This window comes from Apteryx mantelli, chromosome 25, assembly GCF_036417845.1.
Source record: "Apteryx mantelli isolate bAptMan1 chromosome 25, bAptMan1.hap1, whole genome shotgun sequence".
Classification (NCBI taxonomy): Eukaryota; Metazoa; Chordata; class Aves; order Apterygiformes; family Apterygidae; genus Apteryx; species Apteryx mantelli.
Genome location: NC_090002.1, coordinates 9,059,426 through 9,083,450, shown reverse-complemented (window position 1 = coordinate 9,083,450; position 24,025 = coordinate 9,059,426). Strand labels below are relative to the sequence as shown.

At 40.5% G+C, this 24,025-nt stretch overlaps 1 protein-coding gene across 3 annotated transcripts; it reads left to right on the top strand.

Annotated features, from left to right (window-relative positions):
• The first annotated feature begins 828 nt into the window (after window positions 1-828).
• On the top strand, window positions 829-23,355 carry NUCKS1 (nuclear casein kinase and cyclin dependent kinase substrate 1). 3 transcript variants are annotated; one of them, XR_010886308.1, is made up of 9 exons: window positions 833-1,137; window positions 9,875-9,924; window positions 10,988-11,093; window positions 14,395-14,450; window positions 14,774-14,923; window positions 15,670-15,822; window positions 16,618-16,767; window positions 17,490-18,075; window positions 20,687-23,355. XR_010886308.1 is itself a non-coding variant. In XM_067310468.1 (8 exons), exons 1-8 carry the CDS (start codon window positions 1,121-1,123, stop codon window positions 17,687-17,689), a joined length of 879 nt encoding a protein of 292 aa, XP_067166569.1. In that variant the 5' UTR covers window positions 829-1,120; the 3' UTR covers window positions 17,690-23,355. The 3 variants fall into 3 exon arrangements, 2 of the variants coding, with proteins under 2 accessions (XP_067166569.1, XP_067166568.1); XM_067310468.1 differs by having other exon boundaries at window positions 829-1,137; window positions 16,621-16,767; window positions 17,490-23,355; XM_067310467.1 differs by having other exon boundaries at window positions 17,490-23,355.
• The last annotated feature ends 670 nt before the right edge of the window (window positions 23,356-24,025 follow it).

Genomic DNA, 24,025 nt, shown 5'->3' with positions numbered 1-24,025 from the left:
GGATCACCCTCCTGCTCTAACCTCCCTTCCTAAGCTGCGGCGAGCGCCGCTTACCTCAGGGGCCCGCGGCTGGGCCCGCGCCGCCCCCAGCCCCGCCGAGCCGGCGGCGCGAGCCGCGGCCGCGCGGCGACCGTTGGCCCAACGGTCCCCAACGGTCGCGCCGCCGCGGGCCCCCCCTGAGGCGGCGCGAGCGCCGCGCAGGGACGCTGCGAGGGGAGCCCGCGGGCAGCGCGGCCGGGCGGGCCGGGGCCCGCCAGGGGAGCCCCGAGGCGCGGCGGGGGCGGCGCGGCGGGGGCCTCGACGCCCCCGGGGCGGCCGGCGGCGCTGCGAGGCGGCGCGGCGCTTCCCCGCGTTTTCCCTCCAAAACCGAGCAGGGCCCCCGCGCGGCGAATCTGCGGGCCGCGCCCGGCGCCCCCGCAGGCCTCCGGCGCCGCGGGTAAAATGCGGGGCGGGTACCCGCTGCCGCGGCGGGGGGGGCTCAGCGGGGGCCGCCGGGCGCGGGGCGGCGGCGCGGCGGCGGCGCGGGCTCGTGGCGAATCTGCTCGCTCGCCGCTCGCTCGCCCCTCGCTCGCGCTGTGGCTCACAGCAGCTTGAGTCTGTGGGGCGTCCTCTCCTTCCCCCCTCCTCCCCGCGGGGAGGGGTGGGCAGGCTCTGCCCGCCGTGATGGTTCGAACGGGCCAATGGGGCGCGGCGAGCCGCCCCCCGCGGCCAATGAGCGGGGGAGGAGGTGGTGCCAGCGGGCTAGGCTGCGCCGCCCCCCGCTCGCATCCTCTCGGCGGTGCGAACGCGACCATTTTGCGGGGGGGATCGGCGAGCGGCGGCGACTGAGGCGGCGGCGGCGAGCGGTGACCGGGGCGGGGGGGGACGCGCGGCCCACGCAGAGGAGCGGGAGGCTCCTCCGGCGCAGCGCGGCGCGGCGCGGGCCGGCGGCTGCGGCGACCGAGGGGGAAGAGGCGGCTACGGAGGCGCGGCCTGAGGCGCTGGGCCCAGGGCTCCCGCTCGCTCCCGGGGGGAGGGGACGGGGCCGACACCGCGCCGACACCAGGCGACCGTTTTTTCCTCCTTCCCCTCCTGCTTCGGGCGACGTCCTCCGGGCCGGGCCCCCAACCGCTGGGCGAAAATGTCCAGGCCTGTCAGGTGAGTCCTTGGCAGCTCGCGGAGGCCCCGCTCCCGCCTCCCCTCCCACCCGCGGCGCCAGCGCTGCCTCCTGGCGGGCCCGGCCCCCGCCGCGGCCGGCGGCGCTAGGCCCTCCCCGCGCCCTGGAGCAGGCCTCGCCGCAGGCCGGGCCGCGGGCCGGGGGCAGCGCGGGGGCGGGGAGGCTGCACGCTCGCTGGAGGGCAGCCGTGCGGCGGGGCTCCCCGCCCGGCCTCGGGGCGGCTGCACGGCCGTGGGGAGGAGTGTGTGCACGGCCGAGGGGGAGGGAGGCTGCGCGAATGCAGTATGGGCTCTTTTCTCTGTATTTTTTTTCCTTTTTCTCTTTCTTTTTTTTCTTTCTTTCTTTTTTTTTTTTTTTTTTTTTTTTCCCTAAGAGGGTGGTGCGAGCATGCAACACGCCTTGTTGCACACCTGGTGTAGGGTAGCGTGCATATTGCCCTACACTTACTGGGGGAGAAAGGAGGTGGCAACGCGTTTTGCTGCACGCTTTTGGGGATGAGAAGAGGAGGCCTGGAGAGGCCGCGTGCAGCGAGCTGCGTCCCATATTTTTGCGACGGGAAAAGTGAATATTTGCGATTTGCCGTGACCCACTTTGGGCAGGGAGCGTGCAGAGTGCACGGATGTAACGCGATTTTCGCGCTTCTCGTGGGGGAAGCAGGCCTCTGCCGCAGCTCCGTGCACGCTTTTTCAGGCGAGGGACTGAAGCGGTGGAAAAAAAGCAGACCATGCTGCACGGTTTTGGGGAGGGGGAGGGGACAGGCATGCAATATGCCGTGACCAGCGAGGGTTTGGAGGAGAGGGGATGTGCATACAAGTTAAACCACGTTTAGGGGAGGAGTTAGGAGGAGCCGCCCCCTCTGGTGGGAACAGCACTGAACACACGCCCTTTTCCTCTCGCCTTCTAACTAACTGCTCTCTCCGAGTCGGTTTCCTACTGGTGGTCTGCCCCTCTCCCCACGAGAGGCCCGATATTAAACCGTGGGCTTGGGGAGGAGGAAATAGCGGGCCGTTTGGCTACGCGGGCTGTATTCTCCCCAGCGGTAAAGGAGGTAGGTCGTGGTGTTTGTGTCTTATGAAACAGCATTGGATCAGGAGCATGGAGCTTCAGGGAGACCTCGCCTATGCTGTTGAATTGTGTTAATTCCGAAAATGCGCAGTGTACAGAACTTCCCCATGTTTTTGATAGTTTGCCTACAGGATTTTCATTTTTTACACCTCTCTGCAAAGCACGCAGATAGTGTGAACTTGTGATTTAATTTTTCTTTGTAGAAAAGGTAAGGTGCTTCGTAATGTGTACTTTGTTCTGGAACTTATTCATTTTCAAGATATTTTAGGTAATTGGTTGTACTTTTTATTCTCAGTGAGCCTGATTTAGGTTATCGAATAAATACATTTATTTTGGAATAATAAGTATGAAATGAATTTTGGGTATAAAACATATATATATAATGTATAGGTGATAACCTTTTATTTTAAGTAGCATCTTTAATACAAGATAATTAAAAAAAAAAGTTAGATTAGGACTACTTTGCTAATTAGGGAGGAAACACTTGCTTTTCAATAGCTCTTTTTTGTTCAGTAGTATATTTAATTCCTGCATGCAAAAGTAAGGGTAAATAAATCTCTTAAGCTCCAGTCTTAGGAAATTGTCTGGGGTCCAAAAGTGCATTAATAGGACTATATATACTCTGCTCTGAAGCATCAGTTTTTGGCCTTTTGCAAGACAGGATATTGAACTAGATGGACTAGTGGTCTGATCTTGAATGACAGTGCCTGTGTTCTGGAATACAGTGATGATGTGACTTTGCTGCTCAGTGTGACACTTCAGTGTACGTTCTGCTGGCAATATACTTGCCAGCACTGGAGTCTTACTACAGGTAAGGAAAGTGTTGTATCTTTAAAAGTATGGTTTCTAAGGTTTCTGGTATTAATTAACTTTGTAAGAAACAATTTCTAAACCAAAATAACATCTAGAAAATCATGCAGTGTTGTGAAACACCTGACTTGTCATACCCACAGCTGACATGTGCTGCTCTACAGCAAAATTCAATGCCAAAGTCCAGCAGGCTGTTAGTAGTAGAATACCTACCTTTTTGGCATGTACCAGAAATAGATCTAGCTGTATTTAATAACCCTTTCGGGGCAAAGATCTTCAGTTGCCAGTATATTATATTGATTCACTTGGTAGTGACTGGATAACTCTCATCATAGATTTTAATCCAAAACTTTTCTCTTTCTTTTTCTTTTTCTTTTTTTTTCTTCTGGGTATCTTACAGTATTGTTAATAGGGAAATCTGGTGAAAGATTCCTCATCAGAGTCAGTTTTAGTGATGGGAAGGTTTTTCTTAATTTGGTGATCTTTGAATTAATTTATGTCTGCTAGTTTTTAGTGAATATGTATGCATCAAACTTGATAGAAATTAGGGATATCTGTTGGGTTCTATTCTCCTGGGAAGCAGAAGGCTAGCTTCAGACTGACTCTGACTGTTGAAGTCAGTTTCTTAAAACTGTTCAGTGAAGAAGTAGTAATAAAGCCCCCTTATTCACAGACTTCATGCATTTTAATTCAGAGCCAAAAACTTTCTACTTAACTAGAGTCCTCTTAGGTGGATGAAGAGGGTATCTTCATTATTGTTATGACAAGTAATAAAAAATAGAAGAACCTACCGTTGTCGAATCTCCACATCTTATTGCTAACTATTCTGAAATACTGCAAAGAGCATGCAGAGCTGGTGGTTATATAGTTATGTCCTTATCTATTCTTGAATACAAGTGAAATAAAATTTTGAGCTACTATTTTTATGTACAGCATAAATTAATGCATCTTAGTGATGTATTTTAACTAAGAATTTTGACTTTAAATTTGATGCAATTCACTTCTACCTTTTACTCACTGGTCACTTTCACTTGCTGGTACTCCTCTACTACAGGTGTTGCAAAATGAAACAATATAGGCAAGTATTTAAATCACAGCTTGTTCATTTGTTTTTGTTTTTTTAGATTAAAACCAATAATGAACGGATTTATTTCAGTGTTTCAGGGCTTTATAGCTTCATGTTCTTGGTTCTTCTTTAGTAGTAGCTCTCAAATCCCAGTCTTTTATTGGCACTTCAGTAGAAAGGTGGTCCTCCTAAATTGTAGCTGCAGGAAAAAATAAATTTATCTATTAAATGTAACTTGTTTTGTTGCCAGTATTATACCTGGACAATGTAAATATAAATATTGTTGTGATTCTGGAAACACTCCATGGGGTAGCAGGAAAGAAGCACTTCCTAGGGGACTAGCATTTAGCTTAGGTAAGAATGTGTGGTAATGTCCAGAGACGTGCTAGAGGCTTTCCAGATAAGTAAAAAGATACGATCCTTGCTCTGAAAACTTTAAAGAGATACAAAGGCTGAGGTAGAGGTACAATAAAAATCAAATTACTATGAACAGCACAGATTGCAAAATTGATTCTTTTTACTTGCCCCTCAGCATCAGAACATTTCTGTATTGTATCTTTAAAATATTCTCATTTGTAGTTGCATTCAAGTGGAGGATGGGCACAAGGCTGCTTAAACTGTTGCTGCATAAATCATTTAATTGTTTTATGGAGTTTCAAGTCATGTGTATCCCTAAAAATTCTGCAGATACCATGAGCAGTGCCTAGTCTTACAGACGTTTGGAGTTACACCAAGTCCAGACCCAAACAATGACCTCTGTAATTGGGAACCTCTAGTCGGTGAGTCTTGTCTGAGTACAGTTGTGCCAATTTTTTAATAGACTAACACCATAGTGACGTGTTTTAGGTAAATAACTGTCACTAGGCTTAAATGTTTCAACTTCTGATGCATTATTATAAGTTATTGTCTGTTTATTTAAGGCCTAAATCTAGCACTGCATATTTGTATTGCACAATTTAGGGAATATTTCGTGTAGGTATTTTCAGTCTATTTGTCCCTCTATATATAAAGAGGCACCACAGTGATGCTTTAGATGGCAATATTTATTGGTAATAAGTTGTCCTCAAAGTATAACAGCTTTAGCGGCTGGAATGAGAACCAGAAAGTGAAACTGACCACTTTGTCTTTACCAGGCCTATATGAAGCCTTTAAATGAAGAAAAGTTGATAACTTTTTTCATAAATGCTTAGCTTGATGATTATGTTGGTTGAATGCTGTATTAAAAACAAAAAAAGTCAGTAACTATTTAATCTCTTATTCATTTTACTTCCCAGATTGGACAAGAGGATAGGCTCATGTTTCTGCTGATAATCATTTGACCTAAATGTTCCTCTTCATTACATGATGTGATCAGTTACTAGTTTTTCTGAAGACTCCTTGTGGCTTTGCTTTTCAGGAGTAATGTATTTTTTTTAAACCTGGACCTTTGTCTTTACGTATGGATATTTAATACCCGTGGAAATACCGGGGATCTAAGCATTCTCTTTTTAAAAAAGCAAAAAAGCTTTTTGGTTGTTACACTGTGTATATTCCACTCTTGAACTCTTGGGATCCTGTGATATGTCAGAATACAGAATGGTTGAGGTTGGAAGGGTCCTCTAGAGATCATCTAGTCCATGACATCTAATCCTAGACATGTTGACTTACACTGAGGTTTGAGAGAACCTCATTAGCTGAAGATGAGGTGGTATTATGCAATCCTTAATCAGTTGTGTAGGTGTTTAGGTGTACTTCTAAATGTTAATATTGCTTTTCATCATTTTTAAAATTGTTGTTTGGCATCAAATACTAGTTGTAAGAGTTACAGTACAGTTCTGAGTTCTTATTATATTACTTGAGTATTGCTATGCTAAATAAGTGCTTCCAATGTAACATGTAGATGAATTACTAGATGAATTACTCTTATTCCAGAAATTTTGGACGGGCAGCTGATACTAAAAACTTATACTTTCAGGACCCCTCTTTATACCTTTCCTCCCCGAGTTCCTTCTCACATGCACACTTCAAACAGAGAGCTGAATTAGCAAGTACATTATCTTAAAATTACACTGTATGTTTTAAATCATATTGAACAATATCCATCCCAGCTGTCTACTAGACTGTTTTTTTTATGCTCAGTCTAACTGAATTTAACAAATATTTTCATGTCTGGTTGCTTGTCTTATTATCTCTTAGTGTCTGCTGGTGGAAAAGAGATACTCTTTATTGACAAAACCAGCAAGTGTGTGGTGTGGTCGTCCCCCCCCCCCCCCCCCCCCCCCCCCCCCAGATCTTAGCATCAGTGAGTTTATCCGCTCTACAGTCTTTATCACAGTGATCTAGTAAAAGATGCAGGCTCTCTTTGCAAGTTTAATGACTTCGCAGAGTCATTAAGCATTGCACGTCAGTGCTGTTGACAGTTCTAAAGAAAATTTTAAGTTGGTCTAAAGGGGGTGCGTGATGAGTATAGAATGAGGAGGAATGGTGGATGCAAGAGCAGTTTGTTTCACATTTCTGCCCTTGTGTGCTTATCTGGTTTTAATGGGAAGACCATTTCATCAAGTTTCTATTTTCAGTAATATCAGTGCAGATGCTCCCTCTTTCTTCCTACTCTACTTTGTCCTGCAAAACAAAATAAAGAAAAACAAGCAAACAGCCTTTTCTCTTGTTGTTTTCTGCCATAGTGATTTTTTTTAGGATATAGAAATCAGTGCTCTTGTAGACAAGGTAATGGGGGTATATCAGGGTTTACTTTCTAGCTGAACACTTATAGGGTACACTGCTTAGAAAGTGGAAGGATACCTGTGACACTTTTTGTTAATGCTTTTTCTAACTATTACCTTTTCAGTACTTCTTGATTTAATAGGGGTCTCTAACTGTAATAAGCAAGATGAAGCTCAGTATGACCAATTTATTACAAGGTGACAGTATTACAATTTCCATCTTGCTCGTTAGATGAGTGGTGTCTGAAACCATTGTTCTGCAAAGCTGCTAGAACAGAATATTCTTTTTTTCTGATTATATTTTTGGAGAAAAATGTAATACATGATATATGCACCAAACTAAACATCATCTTTAGTAATTTTGTTGTTCTTCAGATGCTTACCAGAATAAACTTAATGTTTTTACATGTAAGATGTGGCAGAAGACAATTTTCAGGAAGACTGTCTGTTGGAGCAGGGTTTTGAGTTTGAGGCCTAGCCTGTATGGTACACCATAAGATGTTTTGCCAATAATTGTATTTCAAATTTGGTATTTTACAGTATTCAGACTACAAGTGGGCAGTGCTCTGTAGCACATTGCATTTGTACTTTTTTCTACTCATGGTTCCCCTCAGGCTTGAATGTGATACAACCTATAGAAATCTAATGACTGGTCTTGCCTTTTTTGTTTGCATGGGTTTTTTGTGGTTTTGGGGGGAGGTTGGCTCTTTTGAGAGGATTGGTGTAGGGTTGAAGTAAATTAATTATGCTGCTTCCTCTCTTGAAGTCTGCTGCTGTAAGCCACGAATAGAGGCACTTGTGCAAGAGGGAGGTGTATAATTGATTTCCAGTTGATCAACAGCCAGAGTGCAACAGTGTGATTTTGGGGATATCTTTCAACTGAACGATCTTATCAGGAATGCATGGTATTAATCTCGGAGTGCAGTTCAGTTATGGAAAGTGAATGTGAAATTCAACAGTCTTGCTCTGCAGTTCAGGAGAAGTGAAGGGACTTGAGGTTCATGTACTGGATGGCCTTTGAGTTGACTTCTATTTGCAGCAGCCCTCAAGTCTGTAAGACTGGGTAGGTCACTTAATTTCTCACTTGCCAACTCTTTTGTAGCTGTAATAGTGTGATACTACTTCACGTGACTTACTGCAAAATTAAGTACATCATTGGCTTTGGGTCATAGGGATTGTAAAAAGGGATGTTTGTGTGTGTGTGTGTGTGTGTGTGTGTGTGCGCATGTGTAGGGTTCTGAATCTCTGACACTTTTCTCAGTCTCCTTCTGCTTCTCCTCCTCCCCTGTTGCGTGTTGGCCGTAAGAGAAGGGTATTTGGTATCTGACTGAGGTGTTACCAGCAATGTGTTAGATCACAAGCGTAGTTCAATGGCATAGCTGTCTTGGTTCCCTCGAGTAGCTGGTTTACAGGGCAGTTATACCTTATCAATAAAGTAATTAGGACAGGTACTGAAAACAGTAGCCAAAAACCTACTTTTATTTTTTAGGCTTCAGTAAGTTTGAGAAGCATATCTAATTTTGTTGGCAAGTGAGGCATCAATTTAAGTAACAGCTGCTTATTTAGTTAACTATATTTGTCTAGAATTGGCCATTACATTTGCATTATTAAAGATACCTAGTTACTTCTGCTACTTTGTCCGCTTAGAGAGCGGAAAAGGTGCTGATGAGGTAAAGAAAGTGTGGGTCCATGCTCATTTGCTATCCAAATATATAGGGTGCGTAAAATGCATAGCTTTTCCCACTGTGGTGTCATATAATGCAGCTAATCATCATAACTCTCTCTTAAATCTCATTAGAGAATCAAAGTAACTAACTGACAAAGCGCCCCAGAATAGCCTGGTGGCAGGTGTTGAAAACTTCTCACGTTTTAGAAAGAGGGAACACGGAGGGAGCAAATATCTGGAGGAGGAGGAGGTATGAGAATAAGCATGATTATATTGAGCTGTAAAAAGCAGAGTTCCTCTCCCCGTCCTTCCCCCACCCAAAAAGTAGTTAGGAAATGGTTTCTTGAATTTGTGATGATATTTGAAAACATATTAGTAAGCTCTTCCCAAATTATTATTTAATTAATTAAAAGAGTTAATGAGTCGAAACCAACAATTTCAACCATTTCTACAAGAAGTTGAATGTTTAGATTTTACTTCAAGGGTATCATTTTTTAAATCACTAAACATTATCTGAAATGTGAGGAGTCTTTTTGCAGCGACACAGGAAGGAGACATAAATCCTTTCTTTACTTTTTTTAAAATCATTCTGAAGGGTCCTCCAGTAATTTGGTCTGGAAGATACCATTGATTGCAAAAAAACCACAACCGTGATACTTATGTATAAAGCTTCTTTGCTTTTTATTCGGTAGTATATTAATAGTGACTATCCCTGCCTGGCCTGTGTATTGGCACTGGCTGCTGTTATGTGAAGAGTAACGCATGCCTTACAGGTGCTGTTAGTACTAGGAATATATTCAATATGTTGTGAGCATGTTAAATTCACCTGCTTGTTTTATATCTGGAATCCTATTCTTAAATATCCCAGCTTTGGGACTGGGTGTCAGGAGGAGGTCTGGCTTTCAAAGATTCAGCCTGTTTAAAAAGAAGAAAAAAAAAATCACGCCTTAAGTGATTAAATAGTTTAGCATCTTTAAACCTCTTTAATCTTAGGATGCCAACACTGCTTTTAAATACTGCTTTCAGTAATTGTAGCTGAAAATGTAACAATGGTACAACAATTTCTATGGTTTTAATAGTGAAAGAGCTGCATGGCACAGGTTAAGATGGCTCTTCCGAACTGCAGTCTTGAGCCATGAGATTACTGCTCATCAAAAAGCACCTACAGATCCTGAGAATATAATCCAGGCTATTACAGTGACTCTCTAGGAAAATGCTAGAATATACTGTGTGCTCATTGCTGACTTTGAAGGTATAGGTTACTTATTTGTGAGAGGTTTCTTGGGATGTTTTGGAGGGTGTGACTTTTTTATTCTAAACTACTGGAAATAAGTATATGGTACTTTTTTGTTAGCTAAAGTTTTGCATCTCTGAGATTATGAATTGCTGATTTTCCCCCTTTTTAACAGGAACAGGAAGGTGGTCGATTACTCACAGTTTCAGGAATCGGATGATGCTGGTAAATGACTTTGTTCTTAGCAATATAATATTCTTGAGATACAGTAGTTTATTATTTTGCATATTAATTGCTTTGCTTCTAGTCATATCTTTAACCTAAACTCTAAGGCGTTTCTGCTCTTCACAGTCTCTGAACTGTTAATAAACATTTGAAAATGTAATGATTCCCAGATGTTTTATATTAAACAAACAATAGTGATAGAAATCTTACTATTTAATGCTTGTATTGTTGTAGTGCCTTTAGGCTGTTGGCAGCAACTGTCTTCTTCCTTGGTCTATGTTATGTTCTGTGGCAAAATCTCCCTGATGCCACTTTTTTTTTTTTTCCCCTACAGTAAAATATGTTTTCAGTTTATTTTAGTGGACTCTGGTTAATCCTATAATGCCAGGCATTTCTGTGAATTGGATCTAAAAAAAATCTTCATATTCTGTGTGAATTAACTAAATATTTCTGGAAGCCATATGGAATATGTTTTGTGTTCTTAGAAAATAGACATGCTGCTACTGTTTGCTAAATGAGGCTGCACTGATAATTAATGGAAACAAATGTGCATAACTCTTAACTGCAGTCCTGTTATTCATTGTATAAGGTATTGTGTAACGATTGTAAAAAGTTACACTGTAGATTACTATATAACAATATACTTCTTCTATCATAGGACAGTGAAAAAAATTTTTGCTCTTAAGGACATAGAGCTATGTATGGATGTTAATTTTTAATAGATTTGCTTAATAACTCTGTGTGTTTCTGACTAGCTGTAAAAAATATTGTTTCCTCTTATGAAGCTTGTTCTATATTTCTTAATACTGTGTAAAACTTGATTGTACGTTGTATTTTTATTGTGCTGTTGGCAGTTGAAAATGTAAATCTCTAGTTTAAGACAAGACTCTACTTCTATAAAGTTTTGTTTGAAGCTTTGTGATATTTGGAGGGCTTCCTTTTGATATGACTGAAATGGTCATTTTAAGATATAGCTGAGGAAGTCAGTTTGCTGTGGAGCTGGTAGTCAGTTTGCTGGGAACTAGGAGTTTGATTCAAAACCGTTTTGCACTGTCCTGTCCAGATGAAGATTACGGAAGAGATTCAGGTCCCCCATCCAAGAAAATCCGTTCGTCTCCCCGGGAGGCTAAAAATAAGAGGCGATCTGGGAAGAATTCTCAGGAGGACAGGTAAAAGACACACTTAATCTGTTTAAAACTTAAAAAATTTAAAACAAATTACTGGCATAAAGACCATCCACTTACTTGCACTGCAGCTTTCTTAACACTGTGTCTTACTGTATTCTCATAGCATGCTAGAAAATGTGAAGTAACTGTAACCATGGAAAGGCCCTGTATTTTGTATCTAAGCTTGCCTAGCCTAAATAGGCATTTGTAATGTACTGAGGTCTTTGTTGCAACGCTGTGAACCTTGGTGTTAGCATTTAAATTGCTAGCAACTTTATCTTGTAATCTCATATCATATCTATCTTGGTCACTTGATCACCTTTTGTAAGTCCCACCTTTCAGTGTTCTCGAGTAGGAACATATACTATATGTCCTGCCCATACTGATCTTGATGTAGATAGAGACTTTTTTTTTTAAGTAAGTTTGGTGCTTGGAGTGGGAATTCAGTCACCAGTTTTAAGCATTTAACTTGTCAAGTCTCTTTTCTGTAAGAGCTTTCTTTGTTTTACAGTCAATCATCTTTCAGGCGTCAGTTTGCCTCCAGCTTGTGTATAAATTTGATTAAGGAAAAAAAAAATCTGAGGAATTCAGTTCTAGATTGCCTGACAGAGACTTCATGTTTTTCTTCCTGGGAGAATGAGGGGCAGAAAGACTGTGCAAGTGCAGAAACAGCTTGCTATCTGTTGTGCGTAATAGGTGAATTCCTTTGAACAGTTGCAGAAGCATGGTTCTGTGCTGCATAACAGAACCTGCAGTTCTAGGCATTGGACTAATAGTTGGGGCTTATTCAAAACTGCACGGAAGTAGCTCATCTGCAAGGAAGTTGTCAGAATTCAGATTAGTATGAAGGATGAGATCTGCATGTCTACAAACCTTTTCCTGTATGTGGGGAGCAGGATCTTCTCAGAGGAATGATTGTAAGTGGAATTCAAAGTCAGCAGTTTGAGATGTAGAACTCTCAATCACAAAGCTTTCATAACCAGTCTGGACATTGAGGTCTTCTTTCTTATTCAAAATTGGCAGGGAAATTGTGTGTAAAGTATTTGTCACTTGTACTTCAGCATTAAAACAGCTTTCCAGAGTTAGACAGTTGTAATGGGAAAGAATACGATAAAGTTATGAAAACCAGCAACCAGTGCAATTATCCAGGTAAGTCAGTGGCTTGATGCATTTCATTCCCCACGGTTTTTCAGTGTGCTCAGACCATTTTTGAGGATAACTATTTGGGACAATACACTGGCAATAGTAGTAGGGGTGGTTTGTTAGTTTTGTAGGTATTTTTGTTTTTAATTTCCTGTTTTGTCTAATTCAAAAACAAAGTAGCTTATTTTGATAACTGAGTTGTTATACCAGCATGAAAGAACTCAACTCGGAGTGATGTCCTATAGAATAGTGAACGTGTCTTTGTTTTTTTGTAGAGTGAAGCTATCTTGCTTTTCACAATATATCTATCATCAATGAAAGATTACCATAAGAAACGCGATTAAAAAATATATATATATATTAGGTCAATTGACTGCTTTTGTGACAGAAATCAGCTTTAGGGATGGAGATTCTGCCAGCTGTTTCTTATTATATAAGCCCAAGGTATCTCTTAACTCTCTTGCACTGTTTGGTAGAATGTGGATAACTTACCAGCAGGGTGTGCTTAAGAAGATTCCCTCCTTATGTTTCTGTGCTGTAAGGTAGAAGCTGAATACAGGCATGGGAATATTCGAATGGTCTGCCTGCTATTGTGAAGTGAGAGGGTGAGACAATTTTCACCCTGGTTTTTAACTGTCCTAGAGATATAAGGGGTTTTTTTGTTTGTTTGTTTGTTTTTTTTAAACCTTGTAAGAGTTTCAGAAAAGAACTCCTTTCTTCCTGCTGCCCCCAATTTGTGTTGCACTGTTTTGACACAAATGATGAATAGGAATTTAATGCAAAGGTGATGTTATGCAAATACTTCAAACATCTACCTCTATTTCTTCTGGATAAATCTAGTTCATCCATTGCTTGACAGATTTAGTGCTGAGCATGTTATTGTAGCAGTTTGCTTAGGCCATTCTAAGTGTTTTGCTCTTACAATGCTTACAGAAATACTAGAGGTCAAACTGCCAGAGAAGAGCTTGCAAATGCGGATAACACCTGAATTCAAAAACTGTTATTTTACAGATGTGATATTACATAAATAAATTGGGCTAGGCAGCTCCCAAAGCAACTAAATGGTTGACCTTGAAGTCCCATTAGCTTTGGGGATTTTTAAGTGTGTAAGAGCACTTCTGTCGGTACTGTGAACATTGCACAGGGCTTGCGTGTGAAACAGTCATGTATTCAAGTAATTGAAATCCATAGTTGTTTGATATAACAAATATAAGACTTAAAACAAGTGGGCCTGATGGGCTCTAGTGTGTTATAAGTTATCTAAACTATTAAAAGTTCTTGAGAAATGTTGTGTGTCAGTTCTGACTACCAAACTTGAAAGTAGCAATACTTTGGTCTATCCTATTTCTTGACCTTTGGCGAAATCTGCAGCTCAACCATTCCTGAAATGTATATTGTACATCAGTGGCCTTCAGCAGAGTATTCACCATTCCTACTTCAAACACTTATTTAATCATTGGCTGGAATGCATGTTCTTAAATGCTGGAAGGAAGTCCCTGTCTGCCTGATGATTCTGGCCAGTGGTAATAAAGAACAAGAGGGATGTGGGTAAGAACAGGAACAGTACCTGCCTGATAGAGATACCCTCTGAGGATTGAAACAGGCACCGCTAGAGCACAACGGGGAAACTCCATCAGAGCTCAAACCATTTCAGAGCTTCTAGTGCTACTTACCTGGGCTACAGTGCTAGTTCTGACTAGCGCTCTAGTCAAAATGAAGGATTCCAGAGAAAGTAATGAGATGAAGACAAGTAGTAACTCTATACATTCAGAATAAAACTATATTATATTTATATACTCAGCCACGTATTAATATAGAAAACTTCAAAATCCTAACTGTAAAAGGGGACACGTCTGGATAATTGTTAGATTTCAGAATGAAGCGCATAGTTCATCTCAGCCTTGTTGTTTCCTGATTGGTTCACTTGACTGTCAGTGTAAATTTATGCTTGATTCAGAGTTTGAAAATTACCTTTTCAACTGTAATAACTACATGTATTTCTGAGTAGTCCTGAAGTATAATGTGCCAATCTTCAAGAAAAGTACATATTTTCATGGCCCAGAATTCAGTTCATTCACTGAAAATTGATGTTTCTTTCATATAGTATTGTTTGGAATCAGAGTTAAAACAGAATCAGACCCTTTCTTTCTCTCCTTTTCAGTGAGGATTCAGAAGAAAAAGATGTGAAGACAAAGAAAGATGATTCACACTCGCCAGGTAACTAACCACATTGCACTGCTAGTGTAACTTCAAAACGAAGACCAGTTTGCAAGAAAGTTGCAGGAGCAGGACTTCGCATAGGACAGAAATTATGCTGATTAGAAAAGCATGCACTTTTCTAATGTGCTTATCTAACCTGGATGCTGATTCTACTGCTTTTACTTCTGGCCCTGGTTTGGGATATCTCATACTTCTTGCCTCATATGATACTGCTGTAAACTTGGTCTTCACAGGTTGTTAATCTCTTCCCTGTGATTGTCATCCATATGTTTCACTGAGTGGTAGTCAAGAAACTTCATTTTCTCACCTTTTCTTTCCAGATGAAGATTTTGGCAGTGAAGATGATGACTTAGGAGCAGATGATGGCAAAGCTGACAGTGACTATGAGAGCTCTCAAAAAAGCAAAAAAGGAAAAAAAGCTAAACCAGAAAAGAATAAGAGAGCCTCCAAATCCAGGAAAAGGCCAGCAGGTAAAGCAACAAGTGTTTTGGTTTGTTGTTGTTTGTTTGTTGTTGTTTGTTTGTTCAGAAAGTCTGTTATGATGATGAAATGCAGTATTCAGTAAGTATGAATGCTGACTGATAAATTCAGTCCCTATATTGCATTGCAGCAGTTCTACACTGTGTATGCACTTCACTCATTACACAGATTTTATAAAGTAGGATGGATCAAAGTGGTACGTAATTCAGCAAGTTTCTTAAACTTTGAGAAGGAGAAAATACTACTAGTTGACCATAGCTACAGGCTTTGGCAGTTCTTTGGTTCTTCACCATTGCAGATAAGTTACAGTTTGTACAGTAAGGAACTACGGTGTTTTAGATGTGTAGTAGTAACTGCCCTCTAAGCATGCTTCATGATACCTCAGACTTAACACCTCTGGAACAAAACATGTATTTACCAGAAGTGCTTTATTGCTGTTCCATGAATAATAGTATGGGTAATGGTGAATGGCAGGGCAATAACACTCTTGTAAAAAGTGTGGCTAGTCTTTGCAATGAAAGATACTGCACAGGTCCAATGTTGAGTGACTCCAGAAACACACTAGTTGTTAGGTTGAATGTGACTGTGTTCTCCTCACAACTCAGTTATTCAGCAAACATCTTGATTCACTCTTCCGTGTATGACTTGACCTTTGTTTTGTCTACTCGCTATCTCAAGACAGTTATGTAGTCTGTATTCTGTGTCTTCATCATAATGTGGTGACTTTGTGCTGCAGAGGACAGCGAGGATGAGAAAGAAGACCACAAAAATGTGCGTCAGCAGCGACAGGCAGCATCCAAAGCAGCTTCCAAACAACGAGAGATGCTTATGGATGATGTGGGTAGTGAGGAGGAAGAACAGGAGGATGATGAGGCACAGTTCCAGGAAAGTAAGTAAATGGGGTTGTATGGCAGAAACATAAAGTTAAAATTAATGTGACATGAATTATATAGTACCAGATATGAATTAATGGATCTGGTCGAACGGCAGAAGGAACACTGTCTTGAATGTGACAGTGCGGACATAAGTTGTCCTACTTGGAAACTAATTCATTACAGCATATCTGTCCAACAGAGTAAGCTTACCCTTTCACATCTAGAATTTTTGTCCTAAGTTTGGAGCACAGTGCCCCTTTAGGGCTGCCTATAAAGTTCTTAATGTTTCTTGCTGCTTCTTGCCATCCCATCTGTTTTGAGGCATTGGTGCTACTTTCAGAGCATATAAAAGTACCCATTATACCTGGTTGATCAAAGCAGAACAGTTTGTTTCATAAAAAGGGATGGATTTAGTCTCTTAATCAACTGCAGTAAGTTCCTGAAATAGTGGGTGCAAACGTGATTTCAGAAAGGAATAAGAATACCACTGCAAAGATTATTTAACTTTTTCTATGTGAAGAGGTTCTCTTCATTTTGAAATGGGATATTTGGTATGGAGTTGGAGCATCTTTTGAGGATCTCACAACATTTACATGTTTCATCATACTAATACTTTATCTCTAAGATATGAAATCTTCTGCTCTGTCAGAATTCCTTAGTACAGCAGCTATGTGGAAGCTTAACAGGTTAGAGTCCTAATTTCATGCCTCCTCAATCTAACTAGTAGGTATCTCAACCATATTTCTTCTACTTGTTTCCAAATGAATGAAAAGTTTTTCTTCACAAACTTAATTTCTTTGTCCTTTCAGAAGATTCAGGAAGTGATGAAGACTTCCTCATGGAAGATGATGATGACAGTGACTATGGCAGTTCGAAAAAGAAAAATAAAAAGGTGTCCAAGAAGTCCAAACCAGAAAGGAAAGAAAAGAAAATGCCTAAGCCCAGGCTAAAGGCTACAGGTGCGTCCATGAAAAGAAAACTAGCCAGTTTGCTTTAGAAACTGTGTTTTCTTTTTCTGCTGTATAAGACTTGGTGGAAATCTTGGGGGCCAGTAGGCAGTCACATAATTTTGAAGGGCTAGTACACATAACTTGCAATGAATTAAAGCAACCCTATGAAATAATAAAATGGCTTTAATTCTTAGCTAATGAAGAGATTGAATTACTGTGTGTCTCATTGGCAAAACCAGTTAGACTGTACAACTTCTCTGCTCTGACACTACAGTCTGGCTTTCTATGTGTCAATCCAAATAATATAATCCATAATTTTGTTTCAGGCTCTCAGTCTCCATCACATGTTTTCAGTGTAGGGGGAAGGGGAAGAAACCTGAACCAAAGGTAATTTTGGTACACTTCTGCAGGAAGTCTAGAATAATAATAGAAGCATACATATTGGTTTGACGAGAGGCTAGCTCTGATAGTTAATAATGTCATAGCCAATAATTAGTCAGGACTTGTAGTTAAGTAGTATTAAAGTCTTTTTAGTTATCAGTTTTCATTCAGTTCAGCTTCTATAATATGGAATGCAGGAAACGCCATGCATGTGATATGGTCAAAGCAAAATGAAACCTGCTACTCAAGTGTAAATCCTGCTTGTGTAAAGCTATGTAACTTTTGTCTTTGTAACAAATCATAACTTTTATAAGTTTTCTTTTTTTTTTTCCTCTCTCTCTCTTTTTCAGTGACCCCCAGTCCAGTGAAAGGCAAAGGCAAGGCAGGCCGCCCTACAGCTTCCAAGGCAACAAAAGAAAAGACCCCATCCCCCAAAGAAGAGGATGAAGAGCCTGAAAGTCCCCCAGAAAAGAAAAAATCAGCCAGCCCTCCACCAGAGAAGTCAGGGGATGAGGGGTCTGAAGATGAAGCACCCTCTGGTGAAGATTAAATGGCAGTTGAGGAAATCTTTGTTTAAAAAAGAAAAAAAAGAAAAAAAAGGAAAAGAAAACATACTTAGGGGTAGAACACGGTTTTGGCTGTGGCTTGACTCATGGGCTTTGAATGCTGTCTTTACTTTCAGCTGTTTAATACAGTGTATCCTTTTTTTAATAAGAGGAAACCCTTATACAGTAATATTTTGAAGTCACTGTTCTCTGTTGGCCATTCCGTTCTCCCTCCCCCACCAAATCTGAAAGCCATTTAAGACAAATTAACAGACCGTTTAAATATATATTTTTTTCAAGGGATACTGCAGTTGTGAAGCAATAAGGTTTGAGACTGATACGTGGAAACCATACTTACAAATCGTTAAGTAGAATAGATTTCCCAGTGCTGGTAAGAATTCTTTAAAACTATTATTCCTTATCTGAATATGGGGAAAAAAAATGAACCTATGCTTTAACAGATTTTTGTTGATACAAGTTTATTCTCTCAGAAAAAGTGTAGTTAATATGAATTCCAATTGAGGAGGAGGAAACATGGGGCGCAAACCTGTGTTTCTTTGGTTCATACAATTTTTTCATGGAAAGCATTCAGGAAACTTGTAGGTGGGCCACTCTATTTAGAAAAGACCCTCCAACTAGGGTGGAAGATCTTTTTGTCTTTGCTGGATAGATTACCATTCCACTTTAAGCAAATTACAGTTCATTCTATACAACTTCAGATGTACAGTCTACCAGCTGCTCATATCCATCAATTCTATTTTATTTCTTTGAAGGTTGGGTATAGATGGGCAGAGTAGGGAAGAGAAATTAAAAACAACTTAAAATTCTGGTTTCTGTTTGGTATTGTGGAAATTTTCTTTAAAGTTGTTTCAAGGAAAAACTTCAATAGACAATATAGAACTAAATTCTGTAGCTTTTGGGGCGAGGGATGTCCTTTTATCAATGTGAAGCAAAGGATTCCTGTAATGCTCTGGTCAGTCTCGGATCCCATGAGTCACGCTTAAGTGTTTCTCTTCTCTCCCTCCATCTGTCCTCAGAAAGGCTTTGCAGTCATTACCTCTCAGGCTCTCCAGCTGCAGTGTTGGATAGCAGACTTCATCGGTAGTGAACATTACCCCAATACCACTTCCATTTCTTCCTCCTTCCTTCCTATAGTATGGGAGGCTCTGTTCATTCTGCTCCCACATCATCATGTCTGTGTCTAACTGTTGATCATCATTCTGCTCCCTAAGCCTAAAAAGTGCTGTGTCGGGAACAGTATTAAGTGGATGAAGCCAGGAGGAAATGAGGTTTGGAAGAAGTGTAGCAGGGCTATAGTTTTATAACAAAAACAGGATGTCCCTCTAAATGCAAGATACTTGAGACTGTGTGGTGGCATTTTAATGTGTTTTTATCAAAGCAGCCATATCCTTTTTTAAACATAATTAAAATACCCAGGCTTTGGTTTTCAAACCTTAATGCAGAGGTTGCTGCCATGTTTGTTGGTGGAAATATTAAAAACTGGACCTGCCATTTTTCTTTCTTTTTTTCTTAAACCCTTTGTGCTTTCTGTATGTTGCTCACAGTTATCTCATAGCTGACAAGCTTTGCATCTTTTTTTTTCCTTGTCACTGAACTACACGTGTTTTGTAACCAGCCTCTTGAAGGTAACATAAGGCAGCTAATTAGTTGGATTTCTGGTGCACATGCTACCAGGTTTTTAATCCTGTTTGGATTTTAAAGAGCTTTTAGATGTGATACACTAATACAACTGGGAAGGCTTCTTGGCTGAATAAAATAGGGAGCCCGAAGATACTGAGCGCAGTATGGAGCCTAAAACATGGAATGGAATATTAATAGCAGCCAAGTGATTGTCTTGTGTGATTCATAGCCGTGGATTTTATAGAGGCTGGTAAATTACTTTACCGTGGCTTATACAAGTTTTTAAGTTCTCTAACGTTCTTTACTATAATGAAACTACTGTTGCCGTTACAATAAAGATGATCGGTGTTTCCATTGTAAATCTTTTTTTTTTTTTCTCCCTTTTTTAAGTGGTTTAATTTAGCAGAGCAGCTTAAGGCCGGAGTGAAGTAAAAGTCTTGAAAAAGAAGTGAATGTAATCCCTTCTCCTCTCCTCCACATCTTCCCGACTTCCAAATGTCTGGGAGAGCAGAGTCTCTTGCATTCCCTTCAGTCTTAGTCCAGTCCTTCTTGGGTAATACGGGAAAATAAATGGCCAAACTTTAAGTAACGTTTGGACTAATTTTTGGGGGGTAGCATACACTTTTATGAGTGTCTGGTCCACATAATTATTCCCCTTCAGTCCAGACTATGTCTTGAGCCATTCTTGTCTATTGGGTTCTTAGTTTATGTTTGCTATTAAAATGTACAAGGATTACTTAAACATAGAATACCTCTAGCTGATCTGGTCAAACAGCTGTTTCTTTACCTGCTGGACCAGATTTTTTCTGAAGAGTGTATTTTGTAAGTTCCACTTAATATATATATTATTATATTTTTTTTCTAACAAAGTTAACTAATGTTCAGGCTGTGGAAAAATACCTTTCCACTGTTCTCAGTTCAAGTTTTGGACTGTGGATTATTTTATGCCTGGCAGTTTTGACCCTATATCTTGTAAAATTATTCTGCTTTCTCATATGTTCTTCTCTAATGGCAGTTACAGGATGCATGATGCTTGTCTTTGAGCTTGTGTCACAACCCAAACACTATGTAAATCCTGTACTACTTCTGGGATTTTGTAACTTTTTCTATATCTTATTGGTTTTGCTGATCTTTGCAAACACTAAGCCCAAATGGTCTCTTTCTCGATTACTCTGTTAGAAATACAGCAGTTTAAATTTTTACAGGTTGAAGAAAATTGTGAAGGCTAACACTTTTTTTTTAAAGTACAAACAACATTTTTCAGTAGCAGCAGACTTAACATTTTTAAATGTCCTTTTTAATTCTTTCATATTAAGCATTCTGATTTCTTGAAGGAAAGCTGTAAAAATGCCTTTCTTTAGGAGCATGAATAGTTCTTCGTGGAGCAGGAAGTTTCGTTCGCAGAAGGCGGCTTTGAAAAGATTCTCTTCTGTTACACAGCTGTAGTTTTGGAGCCTTTGCAGAGAGGTAAATGGATTTATTCCAGAGTTCAGTTAATCTAGTGCCCTGCCCTGGTCTCACTCTTCAAATGGTATTTTATCGCTAACTTCCATTAAATGTCCTTTTCTACATTCTGTTTCTGAATCCACACTACAGCATTGTTTAATATTTGTATGCAATTCATACTGCCTTTAACTGACCGCAAGGCTTGATCAGCAAACAAAATTTCAGTTGGGATTTCATATTAAAGATTACTTGCTTTAATTTCTGTTTGATCAGCATGAAAATGCCAAACATGTTAAGCTACATGGGTTTCTGAATGCATTGTGGGTGAGAGCAAGATTTAGAAGCAGGGCAGTCAAGAAGCTTTTAATTTTGTCGTTTAAATAACTTCCTTAAAGCAGAAGAGCGCGTGGGAGGAGGAGAAGTGCACCTTGCGTGCCTCCTGTTAGGGAATGCCTGGAACGCCGGGGAGGTGCTGTGCCACCGCGTGGCTGCGTCCACCTGCAGGTGATGGGCTCCCAGGGCAGTGGCAGAAGATGCATTTGATTTCTGACCCCCCCTGATTTCTGACCCCCCCCGACCCCCCACTCCCACCCCACTGGTGACGGTCACAAAAGTACAATAGACGCTGAGGCACCCAGGTTAAGGAGGGAGGGAAGTAAACTAACATGCTGGAAGCTTTTGAGCTGTAGAAACTGGTGCTTTGCTTTATGTAATTTGTTTGTGAAGTGTTTATTTTTATAACAGATCATATTGGTGAACACATGGTTTTTAAAAACCACAAACCGATCCATGAGTTTCAGTATTTGAGAAGTGGATGTTCATCTGTTGGGGGAGGCAGGATTTGAAAATGTAAGCAGGTGGAGGTTTAAAGGGACACTGTCACAGAATAGCTGCTGGGATATAGGATATGTTAGGGGTTTTTTGGGGGGGGAGGGTGTCCCATCTATATGTGGACATATATATTCTTTATGTAAATGATCAAAAAAAATTTTCCTTGAACTTTGAATACTTTCCTGTAATTTGGGGAAGTTTAAATACAATTTCTGTGCATGAAACTCGAAGCAAAGCTATTTCGTTCATACTGTCCACGGTGACTTTTTTTTCTTAATGTACTATGAAGAATATAAGAGTTCTGAAAGATGACAGTGTCCTTGCAAGAGCACCTCCCCAAACTAAGCGCATCCTTGTTTTAGACTTCCCACTTCAGTAGATGACTGGCATTTGAATGTCTTTTTCATTAAACTCTTTATATTAAAATTAAAACATAAATATTTCTAAGTCTAGTCAAGTTCTCACTATGTGCTGACTCTATGTATCAACCACTATTAGAAACAACTCTGTAAACTGCCTGCCCCCCTTCAACTGCAGTGAATTGAATGGTTCGATCAGTCTGAGCATGCTCAGTGTGACTGCAAAACACCATTGTGCATATGCTTTGTATATTGGGGCAAGGGTTTTTTATATATATATTTTGGGAGGGGTAGTGGGTGGGATGGAGAAATACTCAATCAGCTTAAGCCAGAATAATGTGTGTAAAAGCCCCTGAAGTATTTTGTGTGTGAGTGCGCGAGTGTGAGTGCGCGCATGGGAGTGTCTGACATCTTATTCCCTTTGTGTTCTGAAAAATTTGTGAGTTTTACTTTTTTCTGCAGAAGCAATTGTTACAAAAAATTGTAAATAAGAGCTACATAATTTTGTTTAACCATGAACATCATGTCACAGTAAACCCTGAACAATTAATTTTAGAGGAGAAAGAGACTCCAGGTAGGGCCTTGGGCCCTTAGCTATCAGCAAGGCATCGTTAGATGGTATGCAGTGAATATTTGTCTTGAGTATTTGCAATCCTCAGTTGAGTTTTTTCAAAAATCAGGCCCTTTGCAGTTCCCCTTCCCGCCCCCCCTTTTTTTTGTTTGTTTTGTTTTGTTTTAATCTGAAGAGTGGTCAGAAAAAGGGGCAGCTGCAAATAGCGTTCCATTTCTGCTGGCCCATGATCAGTGTGTGTGCATGTGGACATGGCTGTCATCACTGGGCCTGATAGGGTTGACAACTCTTGCAATACCTTGACAATACTGAGATCTACAGCATGGTACTAGGAGTTAAGTTTGAATGTAACATTAATGCTTTATTTAAAATAAAAACAACACTTTTTTTTTAAGGGGTTGAAGTGAACATGACTTTGTTGACCATGTTCGTGAATTTATAGATGCAACATTCATTGGTAGAATTGTGTGATGGTCTTTTGTGCTACTTAATTTTACATATTCCATCTCTGTATGTACCTGCAAAGAAAGAAAAAAATAACAAAACCCTGCTTTGCTTTTATTGAAGGGTTCCCAGGACTGCATACCTGCTCCTGAGCTCTGTTTTAAGTATGTGTATCCTTCGCTTGTATTTTGTATTAAAAAAAAACACAAGGAAAAGAACCCTTTATTGTTCAGCATGTTGGAATTGTGTCCCCTCTTTTATTTTTCTCCTTTTTGGAATATATTAAGCAACTCATTCTTCTGTATCTTTTATTTTCTTTTGTAAACTTTTTGGTTTTGTTTAAAAATGGCTTTATAAAAGGGCTTTTATAACCCATAAATGTGACTTGTGTAATTTTTCTGCTATTCTAAGGTATTCTTCTGTGATTGCTTTGTGGTGTTACTTTTAGCAAGGTGTAAAACTGTATTCGCCTTTCATGCTGTCTCTTAGGTTTGAGGTTAATTGCTTTTTAGACCTTAGGCTTTCCCTGAGGAAGCTAGTCAGGTTTTGGCTAGAGCAGTCTGGCAAGTATGATTTTAGTAGTACTACCTATCAGTTGAGGGAAAGATTTAAAGAATTAAGTCATCTTGGCAGTAAAGGGCACAATCTTTGGTTTCACAAGGTGTTCTGCAAGAGAATTGTGACTTGAGGCTTGAAAGTTCAAAACCTAATGAAAATCAATTATGAGGACAAACAAAACCTTTTACATGACATGCTTGCATCCATGAGCTGCCCCTCAGCAATCAATAGCCTTTCTATTTTGCCCTCTATGTCCCAGCAATGACAATAAATACACAGTCTGTTATTTATCTGCGGGTATTAGATGAAAGAAGACAGAGTCCAGCAAGTATGTACACTAAATCCTTAGGTGGATGTCCTTTCAAATGCAGATAAACTGACCCACTGTGCTGATTGCTTTCTAGATGTGCCATCACATGCACTAGAGGCTATCATGCAAAGCGAGTTTGTGTTTTAAGAAATCTGTTGTGGTAGGTTTTATCTATTTTTCC